Consider the following 16,883-nt stretch of genomic DNA (forward strand, 5'->3'; position numbering starts at 1 on the left):
TTTTTAGTTGTAAGATGGACACAATGCCTTTATTTGATTTATTTATGATTTTATGTGGTGCTAAGGATCGGACCCAGTGCTTCATGCATGCTAGGCAAGCACTCTACCACTGAGCTACAACCCCAGTCCCAACAGTGATTTCTTTAAAGAAATTCTTTAAGTAATTTCAGGCACACTTTACGTCAGTGTTTGGCAAACCTACCCACACAGGGCCAGGTAGTATTCTGGACTTTGCAAACTGTAATTTCTTGTCAAAACTTCTCAACTCGCCATTGTAATGGGAGAACAGAGAAAGGTGTGAATGAGTAGGTGAGATTGTGTCCCAGTGAAAGGTTATTGAAAAAACATGCAGCGGGACTGGTTTTGGTCTGCGGAATATAGTTTGGTAATCCTAGTTTTATATCTATAACTATAGGAAGGGCTCAAATAGGGGAAAAAACATAAAACCAAAAGACAATTTAGCACACACTGTTGCTTGGTGTTATGCATGTCCAAGCTTAAAAAATCCTTGAAATAATGTAATCTAACATAATACTAAAGTCAGAGAGAAACAGGTCTCTGTGAGTGGAATTTTAAGGGATCGATGCTGCCATCTTGTGGTCACATCAAAGAATAACCTTCAAGGTCTCAATTCCCTTTCTTTTAGGGTACATGACTCATTGGAGCCAATTTTTTAAAATGAGACTGGTACATGAGTCCCACAGTGACACATGAACCAAGGAGGTCAATAGTAACCAAATGAAATGCAATCAATTTTCTGAAGCTGCAACAAGTTGAATTCTTCCAGGAAGCCACTGAACGAAAGAATGAGAAGCTTGTAGGGTTTCTTAGCTGGCCTAGCTTCATATGGTAATTTTAAAAACAACAATGGCAGATAAAATGCCCAATTCAGATGCTACAACTCAGATGTGAAAACTAAAAATGACCTTTTAAATAATTCCAAAATGCAATTTCCGAAATCCAGACCCCAGAACCCAGTCATGGACAATTAAACAAAACAGTCTACCTGTCCATGTGGTTACTCACTGGCCCACCTCTGGCTGAACAGAAATGGGTTGCCTATGTGCGAAGAGCAGGGAAGAGGAAGAACATAAAGCCACTCCCAGGCAATAAGCACAGACAAAGAAAGTAAGAATAGTATCATATGGTCAGAGCCCTCAGGGAAGAGGAATTTGTAGGATCACGGGAGCCCAGGGGAGGCAGGGAACTCTGTGGGGTTCCAGGAAGACTTCCAAGGGCAGGTAGCTTTCAAGCTGCTTCCATTAGGATGAGCACAAGGTTGCCAGAGTGAGGGAGAGGGAAAGGAAGAGCAACAGATGGGGAAGGGCAGGGGGTTCCGCTAACGGCCCATGTTCAGACTCCAGGTTGGAAGAGCCTGACAGTCAGAGACCAAGCAGCTCCGAACACATTTCCACTGTGGTCTTTTCGAGCCTGTCATAAGCCCAAGTACAGGACCGGGATAGGCTGGGAGAGGACTCAGAGTCTCAGCATCTTGTGTGATTCCCAGCGGGGTGTCTCCTTATCTCTATCCATAGTCAACTTTTCTCCAAAATAGCAAACACATTATAAAGCTTTCTACTGGAGGACGGGTAGATTTGAACAAAGACAGTTAATCCATGACAAGAATACACTCCTTGGCCCTTTGAAATTTCCACAGGAAGCACAGGGTCGGTAATCAGCCCATCTCACATGTTTTGTTCTGCCTGCAAGACAGAGGAAGTCCACTGACATATGCAGGCTGCGTGGCAAACCTCCCAGGACTTGGCTGAACGGCCATCCGGGGCCCCCAGCCCTGTGCCTACCTGGGTTGCTGGTGAGGAAGGCCAGGGGGCTCTCGCCAAGGTCCACGGGGCCGTCCACTCGGTGGGGCGGACTTTCCAGCAGCTCCACTCCTCCCTCCAGCTCAGGGTAGGTCCTCACCAGAAGGCCCAGGGAGGGCTGCGAGAGGAAATCTTTGAGCATAGAGGAGTTGAGGGTACCAGCGACACGATTATTGATCTCGAGAATTTCATCTCCCGCCTTCAGGCCTGCCAACGCAAGGTGGAAATTTTTAATGTCACATGCAGAAATCAGAACACAACAGCTTACAAGTTCAGCCAGAAAGGGCACACACCAAGCTCTCCAGAGTGGGGGCCTCAGCTCCTGGTGCTGAGCTACAATGCTCCAAAATGATGATGGGATTGGAAGATTCTGGACATGGGATTGGAAGGTTCAGGACATGGGAAGGTTCAGGACATGCCTGTCCTGACCTCAACACATCACCTAAACAAACTCACTCCTTATTCAATGGATGTGATCTAAGCATTTGCCAATTTCTCTTCACAAATGTAAATTCTGGCTATCTTCCAATGGTTCTGTGCTGCAATCAGGATGTCTGGGGCATACTCATGTCTACTGATCATTTCTATAAAACCAAAACCTGGATCCCCACCAACACATAAAAATAAAATAAAGACATTTTATCCATCTACAACTAAAAAATAAATATTAAAAAACTTTATTAAAAAAAAACCCCAAACCTCTGGCTATAAATACACAAGTAAAGCTGTCTTACTCCAAATACATTTAAAGACAACAGTGTACAGATGCAAATGCAATACTTGGTCCCCTCCCTTTCTAATGACATGGGACCTTGGGGTGAATTTTTTCAGGAAGTCCCCAGAGTTCTGCTGCTACTTTTGCAAAGCATTATGGGGGAGGGGCCTAAGGGAACAGCCCAGAACAAGTCCAACCTGGAAGAACAAGAAGTTGTGACTAAGTCTGGGGCAGTTCAAACCAGTATGGAAGGAACATTCCAGCAGCTGGAGCAAGGGAGAGGCTAGGGAAGAACAGAGAAGGAAAGAGTAAGCTCTCAGCTAAGAAGGGAAAAGGAGTGGCATTCCTTATTTTATATGCTAATGTGTAAAAACACAGTTGGAGAAAGAAGTGAAGAAAGAGCAAAGACAAATGAACTGCAAAAGGGAGAAGTGACCCAGCCCCTCAGGCATCGGGGATCCCACCTCTGGATTCCGAAGAAAAATGATGCTACAGTGAGGTTCTCAGTTCCCAATTTGACTGAGTCACACACCCTGGCTATCCTTACTCGGGTTTCCAAAACATGTGAAATCTATTTGCCACCAAAAAACACTCCAAGAAACAGTACCGGTGGAGAGGAATGTTTTTCTCCAAATCAGAGGCAAAATTCTGTGAAGCTAATTTCATTATTAAGTAAAAGATTGGGGCATCCCAACATTCAGATCGAAAATACAAAAATTTCTATTTGTGAAAAGCAAGGTTTGGGGGTTTTTGTGACTGTTTGTTTTTTGGTCTTTTCTTACAACAACCCAAGTACTTATAGTTAGATATTAAAGGAACTTACTTACTATAAGAACAAAACAAGACTTAAAAATCAAAACCATGGATGAGGTTGTTCAAAAAGAAATTCCAGGTCCACATGAACAACAGAACATGACTGTATGGTCGGTTGAATGTTGACCCCAGAAAATATGCCACACCCCAGAACCTGTGAACATGGTCTTATTTGGAAAAGGTGTCTTTGAAGTTGTCACTAAGTTAAGGAACTTGAGAAAACGTGATGCTGGGTTACCTGATCCTAAGTCCAGTGACAAATGTTCTTGTAAGGACACTCGGAAGACCCAGAAGGAAGAGGAGGAGGCATACGGAGACAGAGACAGAGTATGGAATGATTCATCCACAAGGCAAGGGAGATCTGGGGCCACCAGAAACCAGACAAGACAAGAGAACAAGAGAGGAACCTTCCAATGGCTTCCTCTACCTCAGACTTCTGGCTTTTTCCAGAACTGTGGGAAAGTACATTTCTGTTGTTGAAGCCCTGGGTGTGTTGTGCTTGGTTATGACGACCGTAGGAACACAATACAGGTCTGAATAAGCAGGAGGTAACCCCCAATACTGAGGACCAACAAAGCCCCCCCAGCATCCCTCCACCACTGCCTCCCCAGGGGATGGCTCTGTGACTATTGATAATGCCATCGAATCTCTTCCAGTTTTCGTTTGTAAGAGGGAAAGTGGGTTAAGCGAGGGTAGATGAAGTAATCCATGTAAAACTCCATGGAACCTATTCAACAGACATGAGCTCTTGCTGTTAATATTTGGTAGAAGAAACGCACAAACTTTTCTTTCTGGGGCTGGGATTGTGGCTCAGTGGTAGAGTGTGAGGCATGGGGTTCAATCCTCAGCACCACATTTAAAAAAAAATAGATAAAATAAAGGTATTATGCCCATCTAGAACTAAAAATATTTTTTTAAAAAGCAAAACAAACAACAACAACAAAACACTTTTCTTTCTAACAAAGAATTGCAGCCTGCTCAGAAATAATCCCAACCCACCATGGAGACAGTGACTGACCATGGGAAAACTCTGGAAGTCTCAGGCTGTCTAGAGTAATAGGGCACATGGCTTTCTTGATGGCTCTGTCCTATGTGCCATCAGGAAAAACTTAGATGACATCAACTGACCCTCAGGTGACTCCAAGAGTAGAATGACAGCCCCAAACAAACACGCCACAGTGAATAAGTGCAAAATACCATACTTGGGTACAAAATGTCAATTCTACAAGCAGAGCCACCAGGAGCTTCGCCAAGAGCAGCACGTGTGTGAAGGCGAGCAGGTGGGGGTGGAATCCAGGGCTGATGACATCTAGGACATCCAGCCAACGGCCCAGTGTGGCTGACAAAAGTAAAGCAAAACTGAACCTGAATTAATGCAAATGGAACATTCAGGTCCCATTAAGCCATATCCCACTGGACTCTCCCTGGATGCATCAAGGTCATTTTAACAGGGACACTGAGACCCTGACAGTATCCAAAGAGCAACGACCAGAGTTGGATTCCACACTCTCATCAGTGGTTCAAGGATCTGAAAGTGTTGCATCTGGCAAGAACATAAGAGATATCAAAGGCTGGGTACAGAGAAGAGGAGCGGAAGGCTGAAGGAGGAGGACACTCTGGAATCAAATGTCACCCACAGGAGGATGCACGGCCCCAGCAAGTCCCCCATTACCAGAAGCAGTGCAGGGAGGGGACTGAGTCTTCACATACAGGCTGGATGTAACAAAACACACCCCAGGACCCTCTTGACACTGCCGTCCACACACGGCTATCCACACATGGGTGTCCACACGTGGGGTGTCGGGCAGTGTGTGGCTCAAGAGGACAACGCTCCTCTACTCTCACATCTGCAGAGAACAGCACTATGTGGGGGAAGAGGGTTGGAGCTGACAACTGTCTGTTTTCATCAAACACCAGGGTTTTGAACTAACACAGGATGTGACTGAAACCGGCACAGCAGATCCCCCACCCCCGGGGCCACGCCACCCAGCACACTCATTGTGCTAAAAAAGATAAAGATCAGGCTTTGGGGTTCGAAGGGGAATAAACCCTGTCATCATCTCTGCACTTGGCTGAGACACAGCTCAGTGTCTGTATCCAATTCCGGCCTCCAGGCTCCCTGTGGCCCAGAAAGGGCTGAAGGAAAAAGAAGGAAAGTCCTCCTCTATGACAGACAGTGGGTAAATACTTCTGCCTTTATTTCCCACTTGGCCAATCACGGCCACTTCTAGGCATAGCAGGTCTGTGGGTTGTGCGTCTCCAAGTTCTTGGCACAGGGCAAATCAACCTGCATAGGGAGCTCGCACACCATGACCCAGAACTATGCCAAACCAGAATGTGGAAGGAGGAGGAAAGAGCCACACTCCTCCTACCCTGACCACGCTGTTCAGCCATCTTTAACAGAAGACACACAGGTCCCTACCTGCAAACACGTGTATCCTAGCCAAGTTTACCAGTGACATTCAACATGGGTTTTATTTTACCACTGTTTTAACAAGACTAAAAATTCCACAGCAAGAAGAAATAAGGACGGATCCCAAACCCTTACCTACGGTAAGCATAGTGGGTTGCATCGTGTCCCCTCAAAAATGCATGTCCACCCAGAGGTCGTAAATTGCAGAGATAGCTAAAATAATACAGTAATTATCATCATATTATATTGCAGATATGATTAAACTCACAATGATTTAGGATGAGTGTTCCACTAAATGATGGTGTTGTTAGAAGGCCAGGTAAAGATAGGAAGGACATACAGAAAGGTCATGTGACTACTGAGACAAAAATCTGATAACAGATACAAGCCAAGAATGGCTGGCAGTCACCAGCAGCGTCAGGAAGAGGCATGTGACAGATTCTTCCCCAAGACACAGAAGGAATCGATCCTGCCAATGTCTAGTTTAAGACTTCTCGCCTCCTGAACGCAAGAGGAGAAGTTTCTGTGGTTTGAAGCCACCCAATTTGTGGTCATTTGTTACAGTGACCCTAGGAAACAGTGAGTAAATACCATCATCCCTTGGGATCCTTGGGGGCTTGATTCCAGGGTTTTCCCTGGATATCAAAACTTGCAGATGCCCAAGTACCTTATGTAAGATGGCACATATTTGCATAAAATCTACAACATCCTCTTGTAATACCTTGCTTGAAATACCTAATACAATGTGAAAGCTGTGTAAATAGTTGTATTGTTTTGGGAAATAATGACAAGAAAAAAAGAGTCTATATGTTTAGTACAGACCAAACTTACTTTTTTAAACAATATTTTCAATCTGCAGTGGGTTGAATCTGCTACTGCAGAACCCATGGATAGGGAGAGCCAATGGTAATCTATGTTATAAAGATTCCCCAGGAGTAGAAAGAGGATGGAGATTCAGGATTCCAAGAGCAGTCTAAATGCATATGAGTCCTTTCAGGGCAAACAGGGGAAAGGGAGGATTTCACAGGAAAGAGCTCTGCAAGGTGAGGGCAAGAGGGCTGGATCATGAATCCCTAGGTTCTCAACTTCTGAAAAGATTCTCCAGGAATGGAAGCAACGGAACTTATGCTTCACAAGACTTTACAATGTCAGGCAAGGGCCAGACAGCTATGACCAGTGCAGAGAGGTCTCCCACAAATTCCGCTCCAGCAGGAACCTCTGCAGATCTCCACAACCTCCTAGAGATGCAAAACCACCATTTATGGTTTGAATGGAACTTCCCACCAGCACCATAGAAATGGGCTCAGAATCAGATTTAAAACCCAAGAAGATGACATTTCTTGCACACCTGAGTTAGAATAAAACCATATTCTTTGAAAGGGTTTGCAATGTGCCAATGTTCAAACACACCTTACACAAAAATCCTCTGGACTTGTCTTTCTCATCCACCAACTGGAGAAACTCAAAAAGAATTGCAGAAAGGCAGACAAGACACTCACACAGACCTACCTTTCTTAGAAGCTAAACCAGTTTCCTTTACACTGTTCACGTAAAGCCTTCGAACACCATCTTCTTCCACGGAAGAAAGTGAAAACCCTGCAAAACACGAAGAACAAGGGCTCATACCTTCTGCATGTTTAGCAAACAACAGGAAGCTCCTGCTGTGAACCAGGTGTGTTTAATGTTTTGGGTTATAGTTTGGAGCCAGAACCTTTCCCCCAACTCTGTTTTACAAAGCAGAAAAAAAAAAAATGTGTTTTGTGATCCCTCTAAATGAAGTTGCTCCTTATAAAAGTAACTATCACCATTGCATCAATCTTTACATTACGTACCCAGCCACCCACTTGGAAGAAGCTATTTTGTTTTTCCTTGCTTTCTGGTAAATGTCACCCATTTGCCTTTTCCAAACTCTAAGAAGATTAGCTAACCTCACTAGTGTCCCCTGCACTGCACCCTAGGATATGTCACAAATGTCCCACCATATGATGTGTTCATGCTGCCATATGGGCACTGCTTAACAAAATTCTGCAGCAAAGGATAAGTAGCAACTCACTTTACAAATTGAAACTGATTAATTGATTACATACTCCATTAGTGATCATAAGATTAGGAACTGATTAATCTTAGGCTTTTTTATTAAATCAGAAAAGAAGACAGAGTAAGACCCAGGCATTCTCAGTCATTTCAGGGATTCAGGGTGCTCCCAGTCCTGTGGTTATTAGCTTGGGTCATCACCCTGTTTCTGGATGGCCTCATGACAAACTCTTCATGGGTGAATTGAATATCCAACCAACACCTACTTTCCTAAGCCCCTTGGCAGATACTCCTAAAAGGACCATAAGAATGAACCCAAGTGGAATAATTTCAACTCTGAGAAAAAACAAATTCCAAACAATTTATCAATCCCTGTCTAAATGCAGAGAGAGAGAAGACACAGTGGTTTAAAAAAAACAGACAAGCAAACAAGAAAAGAGAGTACTTCATTACAAGGCTGGGTACCAGGGACTCATTGAGGCTTTTCAGGTCATGTCCAGTTGAACATATGGGTTTTTGTTTAGTTCACAGGACCAGGAAATGGACAGCCCATGTGGGCAAAGCTGCTCATGGCCCTGCCCACACCCCTGGGTACTGTAACTCCCTCAGACAGCAAATGGCAAAAAGCTGCTGGAGGACTTTCCAAAGTCTTCCTGTTATTCTATTTTGAATGCTATTTTTACAGAAACTTGTAATTTTCAGGTTTTCAAGATGCTTCAATGAAATAAAAATATTCTTATAGACAAACCACTGATATGACATCAGTGTTAACACAGGCATATTTATTTGCATTTCAGTAGTTTTTTTTCCCCCCTTTTAAATATTATTACACAGCAAAGGGATGGGAAGGCAAAGAATGAACAGGATTCATCAAATGATAGGCACCTCCTTTCTGAAAGACCTAATTCTATAAAATTCTGAGATCAACATTTTGTTTTTCCTAAAAACAATTGCATCCTGATGGGGTGTAGAGGGAGCAGCCTACTTAGAAGATGGCAGGGGGAAATGCCGAGGGCCCGCTCTAAGTCACCACAGGCCAAAGTGTCAGAGATGGCTCAGGCATTTATCTGTATTACCACCTCTTTTCTTGGTCCTCTTTTTAAATAAAGAAGTTAAAAACAAGGAGTGAGAGCAGGGAAGCCATCCAGTCTGAGGACTACAATTGACTGTAAATTTTGTACCAGGTAATCGGATATAAATTAAGGTTCTGAGAAGAGGATTGGACTTCTCAAGGTGATAGGGAACTAACTCTCTGCGACCAGAAAGAGGGCAGAAGAAAGGGTAAGGAGCATAAACTACTTTTCAAAGACCACTCAAGGAAGCCCAAATTTGCAAATGTGAACAGAACTCTGCTCTGCCCTGGACCTCACACTGCAGGACACCTGTCTAGAGATCAGGCCAGAAAGGGTCTCCGTCACCATCCCCTGCAATGACAATTATGAAGAAAATAGTCAACACCCTACAACTGGTTTGTTCTGAGGTGTCTGAAGAACATAATGATCTTAACAGCTAACTGGCAGAAGTCAGATTTTTTTTTTCCCTTTTAAATAGACTAGCAAAACTGATTCTCAGCAAATGGATCAAACACAGTCCAAAATGATTGCCAACAGGGGGCAGAAGGAGCTCATTCTATATACACCCAACCTATCGAACACCTGGAAGGTTGTCACTTGCAACAATGGGAAGGTGTCATGTGTGATAACCAGAGTAATGATCCTGGGTGGGAGTGGGGGGGATTAAAACCACGTGAGGAAACTAAGAGCAACTCCCATGATGAATGGCCAGATTCTTCATGCTGAAACTCATGGCCAAGGGGAATTTAAACAAGAGACCCAACAGAGACTCAAAACTGGAGTCCAGGATACAGTTAACATCCACACCTCTGCCCTCAGGAGGACGGGTGAGTCGAAATACAATTGGGAGCATCCAGAGAAAAGGAATGCTAAGAGGCTGAACTGGGGCCTACCACCCTTGAGCATCATGTAACCATCTTGATTGATTTCCACAATATAATCTGAGAGTGCAGAGGGGAGAGAGAGAGAGAGAGAGAGAGAGAGAGAGAGAGAGAGAGAGAGAAAGAGAGATTAACTCAGTGTTAACTCTCTAACTTTGTTCCATCAATTGGACGGTTAGATCATATTTTCCTTCCTCAAGTGTTCTAAAATAGAAAGCAGCATCTACCTTGTATTGTTAGATTTTATGTGTGCGTGTTGGTGTTGTGTGCTAGTAGCTTTTCCATACACTGAACTCAGCATATAAAGGAAGCCACGCTTAAGTAGGTGTCGACATTGGATGCAAATGAGCTGACTTTGGACTCCTAAGTAGCTCTTGAGGCCGGAGGCCAGCAGGTCTCCTATGATTGCAACCAGGGTGCTCTTTAACCTGCTCGGCCACAGGCTTTTGGAACAGTTTATCCCAACAGGAATGAGAGTACTGGGAAGAACTGGCTCAGGCTGAGGTCATCAGCCATGCACAACAGGGCTTTCCAAAGTGAAGTTCAGGAACTGGTGCCAACTGTTTGCTACTGGCAATAATGTAAGAGTAAGACCAAGATTAAGCCCTGAGAACCTCTTACAGAACTGGACATTGCCACCACCTCCAAGTATGCGGCCTGGTGCTTTACAAAAGCAGTGGTAGTTATGAAAAATTGGAAGTTAAAACAAACACTTGCTTCTTTGCATTGGATGGTTCGAGAGGCACTGTTAATAATACTGTGTGGACTGCTGCCTGCTGCCCTATCACACCCTCAAGATGGGAAGAGAAGTGGGTTCTGGGAGCAACTTGATTACTTTAATAAAAAAAAAAAATTTAAATACCAAGTACAGTGGTCCCCCATCCACAGTTTCACTCCCCATAGTTTCAGTTCCCTGAGGCCAACTTTTATTTCAATATATGCTTATGGTTATAATTGTCCTATATTATTATTGGCTATTGTTGTTAATTTCTTGATGTGCCTAATTTAGAAATGAAACTTCATCATAGGTATGTATGCAGAGGAAAAAACAATGTACAGGGTCTGGTACGGTCCACAGTTCCAGGCATCTGTGCAACACCTTGTCACACGTCCCCCAAGGACAACTGGGGTGGGGTGCTACTCTGTTGCAGTTCTATGCTCAACTCCTATTTCTGATTTCCCAAATCACTCAGTCTTAGAATAAGAATCCAAGGGCTTTGGAATTCAGCCTTCTGTAGCTCACCCTCACTCAACAGAAATCAAGTCAACAAAAGAGAAAAAGAACAATCATTGTGGAGCATCTGAGTTTGGAGGCCCAGACACTTAAATCACACCAGGGCCACCAATTATAGCTTCAGTAACTGAGTCCACGCTGATGCATGAAGAGCCTTCCATAAGCACTGATTCTTTGCCATCAAAATCATCCTGCAGGCCTTCTGGTGTCTTTAGTTCTAAGGTCGGGCAGCAAGTAGTGTAAAGGTGTCATACAAGTGGCCAAGAATTCAAAATCAGCTCTTTTCATTAGGCCAAAACACTTTAATGAGCATTCTGAGAGCCGGATTAGCTACCTATAGCTGCAGAAGAAATATAATATCCTGCTGTTCGGGAAAGGGTTTGAAGACCTTCTCATACTTTAATCTCCTTCAAGCACATAGTAGGCCTGCAATTTTCTGCACCCTTGTAGGCGGGTGTAGCTGTGTGATGTGCTCTTCCCACTGATTGTGAGTGAGCCCATACTTGTTTCACCATATCCTCTTTCCCTTCTACAAAGCCACAATGTCCCAGGTGACAGCTGCTTAAGGCCTGGGTACTGGGGTGAGAATAACAACCCACACAGGATGCATGATAAACATGAGAAAGAAATTCCACTGTTTTGAGCTGCTGGGCTTTGGTGACTGCTTGTTACCTCAGCTAACCGCGTTGCTTCTGACTGATAACAGCCCAGAACGGATATCCCCACCTTCTTTACTCAAGCACCAACTTTGTTACTATTTAAAATACAGTAGCGTAAGACTAAGTAAAGAAGCCTAGTCTTAAACATATGGAAAGGATTACATATTTAACTGCACCAGAATGGAGAAAAACATTGACACAGTGGGCCTGACTGTGATTTCTTTGAAAGGCCTGCTTACAAGTGTGGTCTTCAGCTGGCTTCTAGGAACTTGGATATGAAGAGAGTTCCCAACACCCTAACGTGACTCCTGGTACCCAAACTATTTGCAAAAACAATGTGACTTATGGTGAATACCTGTTCTCCTCCTGAGCGCCCAGAATTTTGTGGGCTGGGCAGTAGTTGCTTCTATGACAAGCCTCCCAAGAAAAGCTCTGGGCACTGAGTCTCTAAGGAATTTCCCTGGTAGGCAGCATTTCCAGTCGGTTGTCACAATTCACCTGACGTGACTCCGCTGGGGAGAAGCTCGGGCTGGGTTCCCCAGACGTGGCACCTTTGCCGATTTGGCTTCGTGTCATTTCATGGCAATCATGGGTCAGACTATGTGCTAAATCCTGGTCAGTCAGCAAACCTGGAGGTGGCTTGGGGACCGAGGACACAGTACCAAAATAAGTCCCTTCAACATTACTTGTGGGAGAAAGGCAGACAGTGCTTCTGTTTGTAGGACAGGGATGCGAATAGATACTTCCTTTATATGTAAAGTACTGTGTATTATTAAACAATCCATTCCCATGATATCCCTATTTTCATGATATAGAATCCCACTGATTCAAGTGAAAGAATTGAAAGCTGAAGTCTTAAAGCATAGCTTTTCTTCCCAGTTTGGCAGCTCTCCATAGCACTGGGGCCAGATGTGTTCTGTTTTAAACAGGCCCCAAAGACTTTTTATTGAATTGTAAATAAGTGCACGTTTGCACAGGAAATGCTATAACTCAAACACAAACACCAAAGATCAAAGACAGACAAACCTACCGTAATTATCAGCGGCTGCATCAGACTTCTCAATCTGAATATTCTGAGTGACTTTTGGACAAATTTCAATTTCTTTATACAGCTGCAGACGACAAAGAGGAGTCTGATTAGGATTTCATCAAAAATAACTTCTTAGGAATGGTCATCATTTTGTAAATCTATTTTTTCATGATTGATACTTAGATGGAAATTCATATCACATCACAATCTTCTCATTGGATGGAACCTATTAAGAGTCAAAGCAGCAACTAGAACTCACATTGGCAAACTTAGCCACAGCTTGCTTTCTAAATAATTCCCTAACATCACTCTTTGTGTCCATTCTTACCCTACTCATCTATCACAGAGCTGAAAAATAATGCTAAAATCATCAAAATCCCTAGTACTCGGGTGGGAAATGTTAACGAGGTTGTTAGATGCCAGCATGGGCGGCATGGAAGCAGGAGAAATCTCTGTGCTCCCATTTTTCTCTGTTCCTGTAGGACTTTTACCTAAAAAGCTCACCAGGGTACAGACAGGTAGAGACAAAGGTTAGCCTTGAAACAGACAACAAATTACATAAGCAGAAGGTGTTCTCTTTTAGCCACGGAACTTCACCGAAATTAGCTAGAAAAATTAAGTACCTAAATTAATTTCCCATCTATAAACTCAAGAGAAAGAGTTTTTTTTATCAAGCCAAAATAAGAACAGTGAATAGTTAACACATCAGAAAGGCTGCCATTTAATTTAATTGCCATGTCGTCTTCATATGTCATCAATACCATAACTTATGAAGACCTACCTGTACGTCTTTCTACCTATCTCAAACTAACTCTATTAGAAAATTGTGATCTCCCTTTTGCAAATGAAGGGAATAAGGCTGGAGAGAAAGTACTTGAATAAATTCATAGGCTGGTATGGGCAGAGCTGGGATTTGAAGCTGTTTTGGGCTTTCTCTAGAGCTGAAGTTATTTCCCAGGCAGGGTCCTGGGTACCAGAGAAAAGAAAAACAACATGCTTAGGTAAGTAAGCCAAAACTTGCAATTCGAAATTAAAGATAAAATTCCAAAAATATGTCAAAGGCTCTTAAACACTGTTATTTGATTGTGACATGAAGACAGAATTTGTCCCATGGTGAATAACAGAAAAATCTATCCTATAGCAGTAACACAGTCATAGTGAAGAGTTAAACCTGCCCCCGTCTCTCACCACCCACTCACTGACCCATAAATCATCTTATTCGAGCATGTAGGAAAGAATGCCAGTTCTTTTCACTTACTTACTTTGGCCATTTGAGAAGGCTAAGTACTGAGTACTAAGACTAAGCAAGAGTACTCAGGACCCAGGAGCCCAGAAAACAGCCCAGATTTATTTCAACACCCTAATGTAAGGCAGCTTCCAGCAAATGAAATGTGCTAAGGGTAAAAGTGAATGTGGTTGTATTTGTATACTTCATAAATGCTTCCTAAAAATAAATTCCTTAATTAGAAGAAATCAATTATACTGATTTTTAGTTCAGGAAAATATAGTCACCAAAATCATAAATATCAAATTCAGTACAGTTAATATATATCATCAAACCACAGAATGCTCACTGAAACAATATCCAATGGGTTCAGGTCAGCTGAGCTGCAGCCTTAGTCTTATTTTCTTAAACATCCTTGAGAGCCAAGCCTTTCCCCCAGGTGGCAGTGTATAACTGTTCCAAGCATCTCTGCAAAGACCAAGAGGGAAGAGGGCTTTGTGCAATCTTTCCTATTCTTGCACAATACCACCTACTTGTCTTTGGAATTGGTGTGAAAATGCTCCTGTCTCTTGCTGGTATTGGATGATACCTTGGTGATCTATGAACAGCCCCTGGACCACGATCCTTCTTAGGCTGGTTGGACTAAACCCAGGTTTAGTAAAAAGCTCTAATAAAATATATTTCAAGAAGGGGTATGCTTGAAAATGTATTTGAAATTCAGTCATTTTATACGTAATTCGTAAATACCTTTAATAATTTCCTTTTCTTGATTAAAACAATGATGTTGAACATTTCCCTGTTTTTAAAAAAGTAGATCAAAAGATCACTAGGTTTGAGGCAAGTCTCTGCAGGCAATTGAGTTCTCACAAAGTCAATCATTCTTCCTATGTCTCCTTGGGGTGCCCCAGACCAAGCCACCATCACCTCTTGTCTCAACTTTGGCTCTCTGGCCTCCTATCAATCTGCCTGCTCAGGGTCTTACACCTTATGGCCCACAAGGGAGCCACAAGGAGCCCACTGCAACAGAATTTCAGACAGTCATCTCTGAGTAACATAGGAGACTGCTTTTGGGACTTTCCCTACATAAGGGACACTCAAATCTCTACGTAAAGTGGCATAGTATTTGCATTTAACTAATGGACAACCTCCTATATACTTTAAATCACTTGCTTATAATATCCAATACAATGTGAATGCTATGCAAACAGTTGCTACAATATATTGCACAGGGAATAAGGACACAAACAAGTCTGTACCTATTTGACACAGGTGGGACCAGCACATGCCTAACTACATAGTACAGACCAATGACAATTAAATTTTTTGGTTTTTAATATCTGCAATCAGCAGTTGGTGTACTCCACAGATGCTGAACCTGTGGGTATGGAAGCCACCTATAATCTCCCTTCTCTCCTGAGGTTCCCTTCTCACTTAGGCCCTGCATGGCCTGTCCTGCTCACTGCCCCCTTCCCCCTTAGCATCCCACCTTACTTATCCTCCCCACTCATCCTCCTCACAGACCAGGTAAGCTACCTCCTCCCCTGCCTTCTTTGCTCCCTCAAAGACACTTTTCTATAAAACCCTGCTAAGACTCAGGTCCTCAATTTCCTCACATCTAAGCTTGCAGGTGCACCATCTCTCTACATCCATTTGCTCTAACTTTATTGACTTGTTTTTATGTCACCAGCTCTGAAAACTGGATGGAGGTCCTAGCAGAAGCCAGGATTTTTTCTTTTCTTTTTTGCAGGGGGTGGGGTGGTGGTAGTGGTAGTGGTGTTTGTATATCCACAGTCCACAGTGTCTAAAATAGGTAGGATTGTGCCAGGCACACAAATGCTAAATAAATATTTGCTATCTAAATGAATAAATAAATTGATTAGTATTTCTGCAAGCTCTTTATTCCCACTTGTCACTTTAAGAAAAAACCCATTTAGTGTTGGTTTTTGACAAGCCTGTGCTTGTGCAACTAGGTTCATGATTATTCCATGGGCTGAACCTGATGATCAACTAATCATGAAAAAGTAGCCAAATGGGGTCACTTACTTAACACAACCAGCAATGCAGATAAATAGATAGCTATTCCTGGTTATTCATAAACAGGAGACTCTCCTGACCACCAAAATAAAAATACTAGACCCTTCAAAATAGTCTTTCAGACCTAGTACCCACTTTTGCTAATAATTATTGATCTTACTACTAATGATGGTTGACAGGAACAATGGCATAGAATGAAATATTTAGAGGGCTCATATATGAATGAGTTGTTTCTAAGGAAATGGCTTCAAACGCCTGCATGTTCCCCAGGACACCGACATCAGAACAGGGAGGGCTGGGGAAACAAGGACAGTGCATGGACTGATGCCTGTTCAGAATGAGATGTTAAAGTGAGATTCTGGAAACTCTCAGAAGCTGTCTAGAATGCCATGTGTTCAGAAGGCCCTGCCTCCAGATGCTATTATGCCCAGCATTAATGGCCTAGAGCAGGAATTCAAGACCCAGGACCCATGGACAGAATTCACATGGTCTGTGAACTTGGATGATTGGTGGTGGGGGGGGGGGTGTCTTTTATGCTTACAAGCCTTTAGTTGAAAGTGCCTGGTGAAGCCTCTAGATCCCTTCTCAGAATAATGCTTCCATTGCACATGGCAATGAAAGTGAGCATCTCCTTCAATCATAAATGCACATAGGCAACCAAGAGCAATACATCACCAGTGCCCGTGACTGTCATGAATAGAAATCAGTTATTTTCAAACCACATTCCAGTTTTACTAATATCTCAAGGTATTACAAAGGCCATCACTATTGCAGAACAGCTACTACTAGACCTATCACCAGGCCATGTCATTTAGTGAGCACATATATGATCTTAATTAAAAAAATAACTACTCCACTATAACTAAGCCATGTGCAAAGGAAGCATTATTCTGAGAAGGATCTAGAGGCTTTACCAGGCAGCCAAAGCTATCCAAAGCACAAAAAAGGGTAA

At 43.0% G+C, this 16,883-nt stretch overlaps 1 protein-coding gene across 1 annotated transcript in view; it reads right to left on the minus strand.

Annotated features, from left to right (window-relative positions):
- Positions 1-16,883, minus strand: part of Tiam1 (TIAM Rac1 associated GEF 1) — a 182,295-nt gene that overhangs the window by 52,876 nt on the left and 112,536 nt on the right. The window contains exons 13-15 of the mRNA XM_048803941.1: positions 12,673-12,754; positions 7,271-7,357; positions 1,803-2,027 (exon numbers count right to left, since the gene is read on the minus strand). Coding sequence (XP_048659898.1) covers positions 1,803-2,027; positions 7,271-7,357; positions 12,673-12,754 — 394 coding nt within the window. The remainder of the gene's footprint in view (positions 1-1,802; positions 2,028-7,270; positions 7,358-12,672; positions 12,755-16,883) is intronic.

Source organism: Marmota marmota, unplaced genomic scaffold (genome assembly GCF_001458135.2).
Source record: "Marmota marmota marmota unplaced genomic scaffold, marMar, whole genome shotgun sequence".
Classification (NCBI taxonomy): Eukaryota; Metazoa; Chordata; class Mammalia; order Rodentia; family Sciuridae; genus Marmota; species Marmota marmota.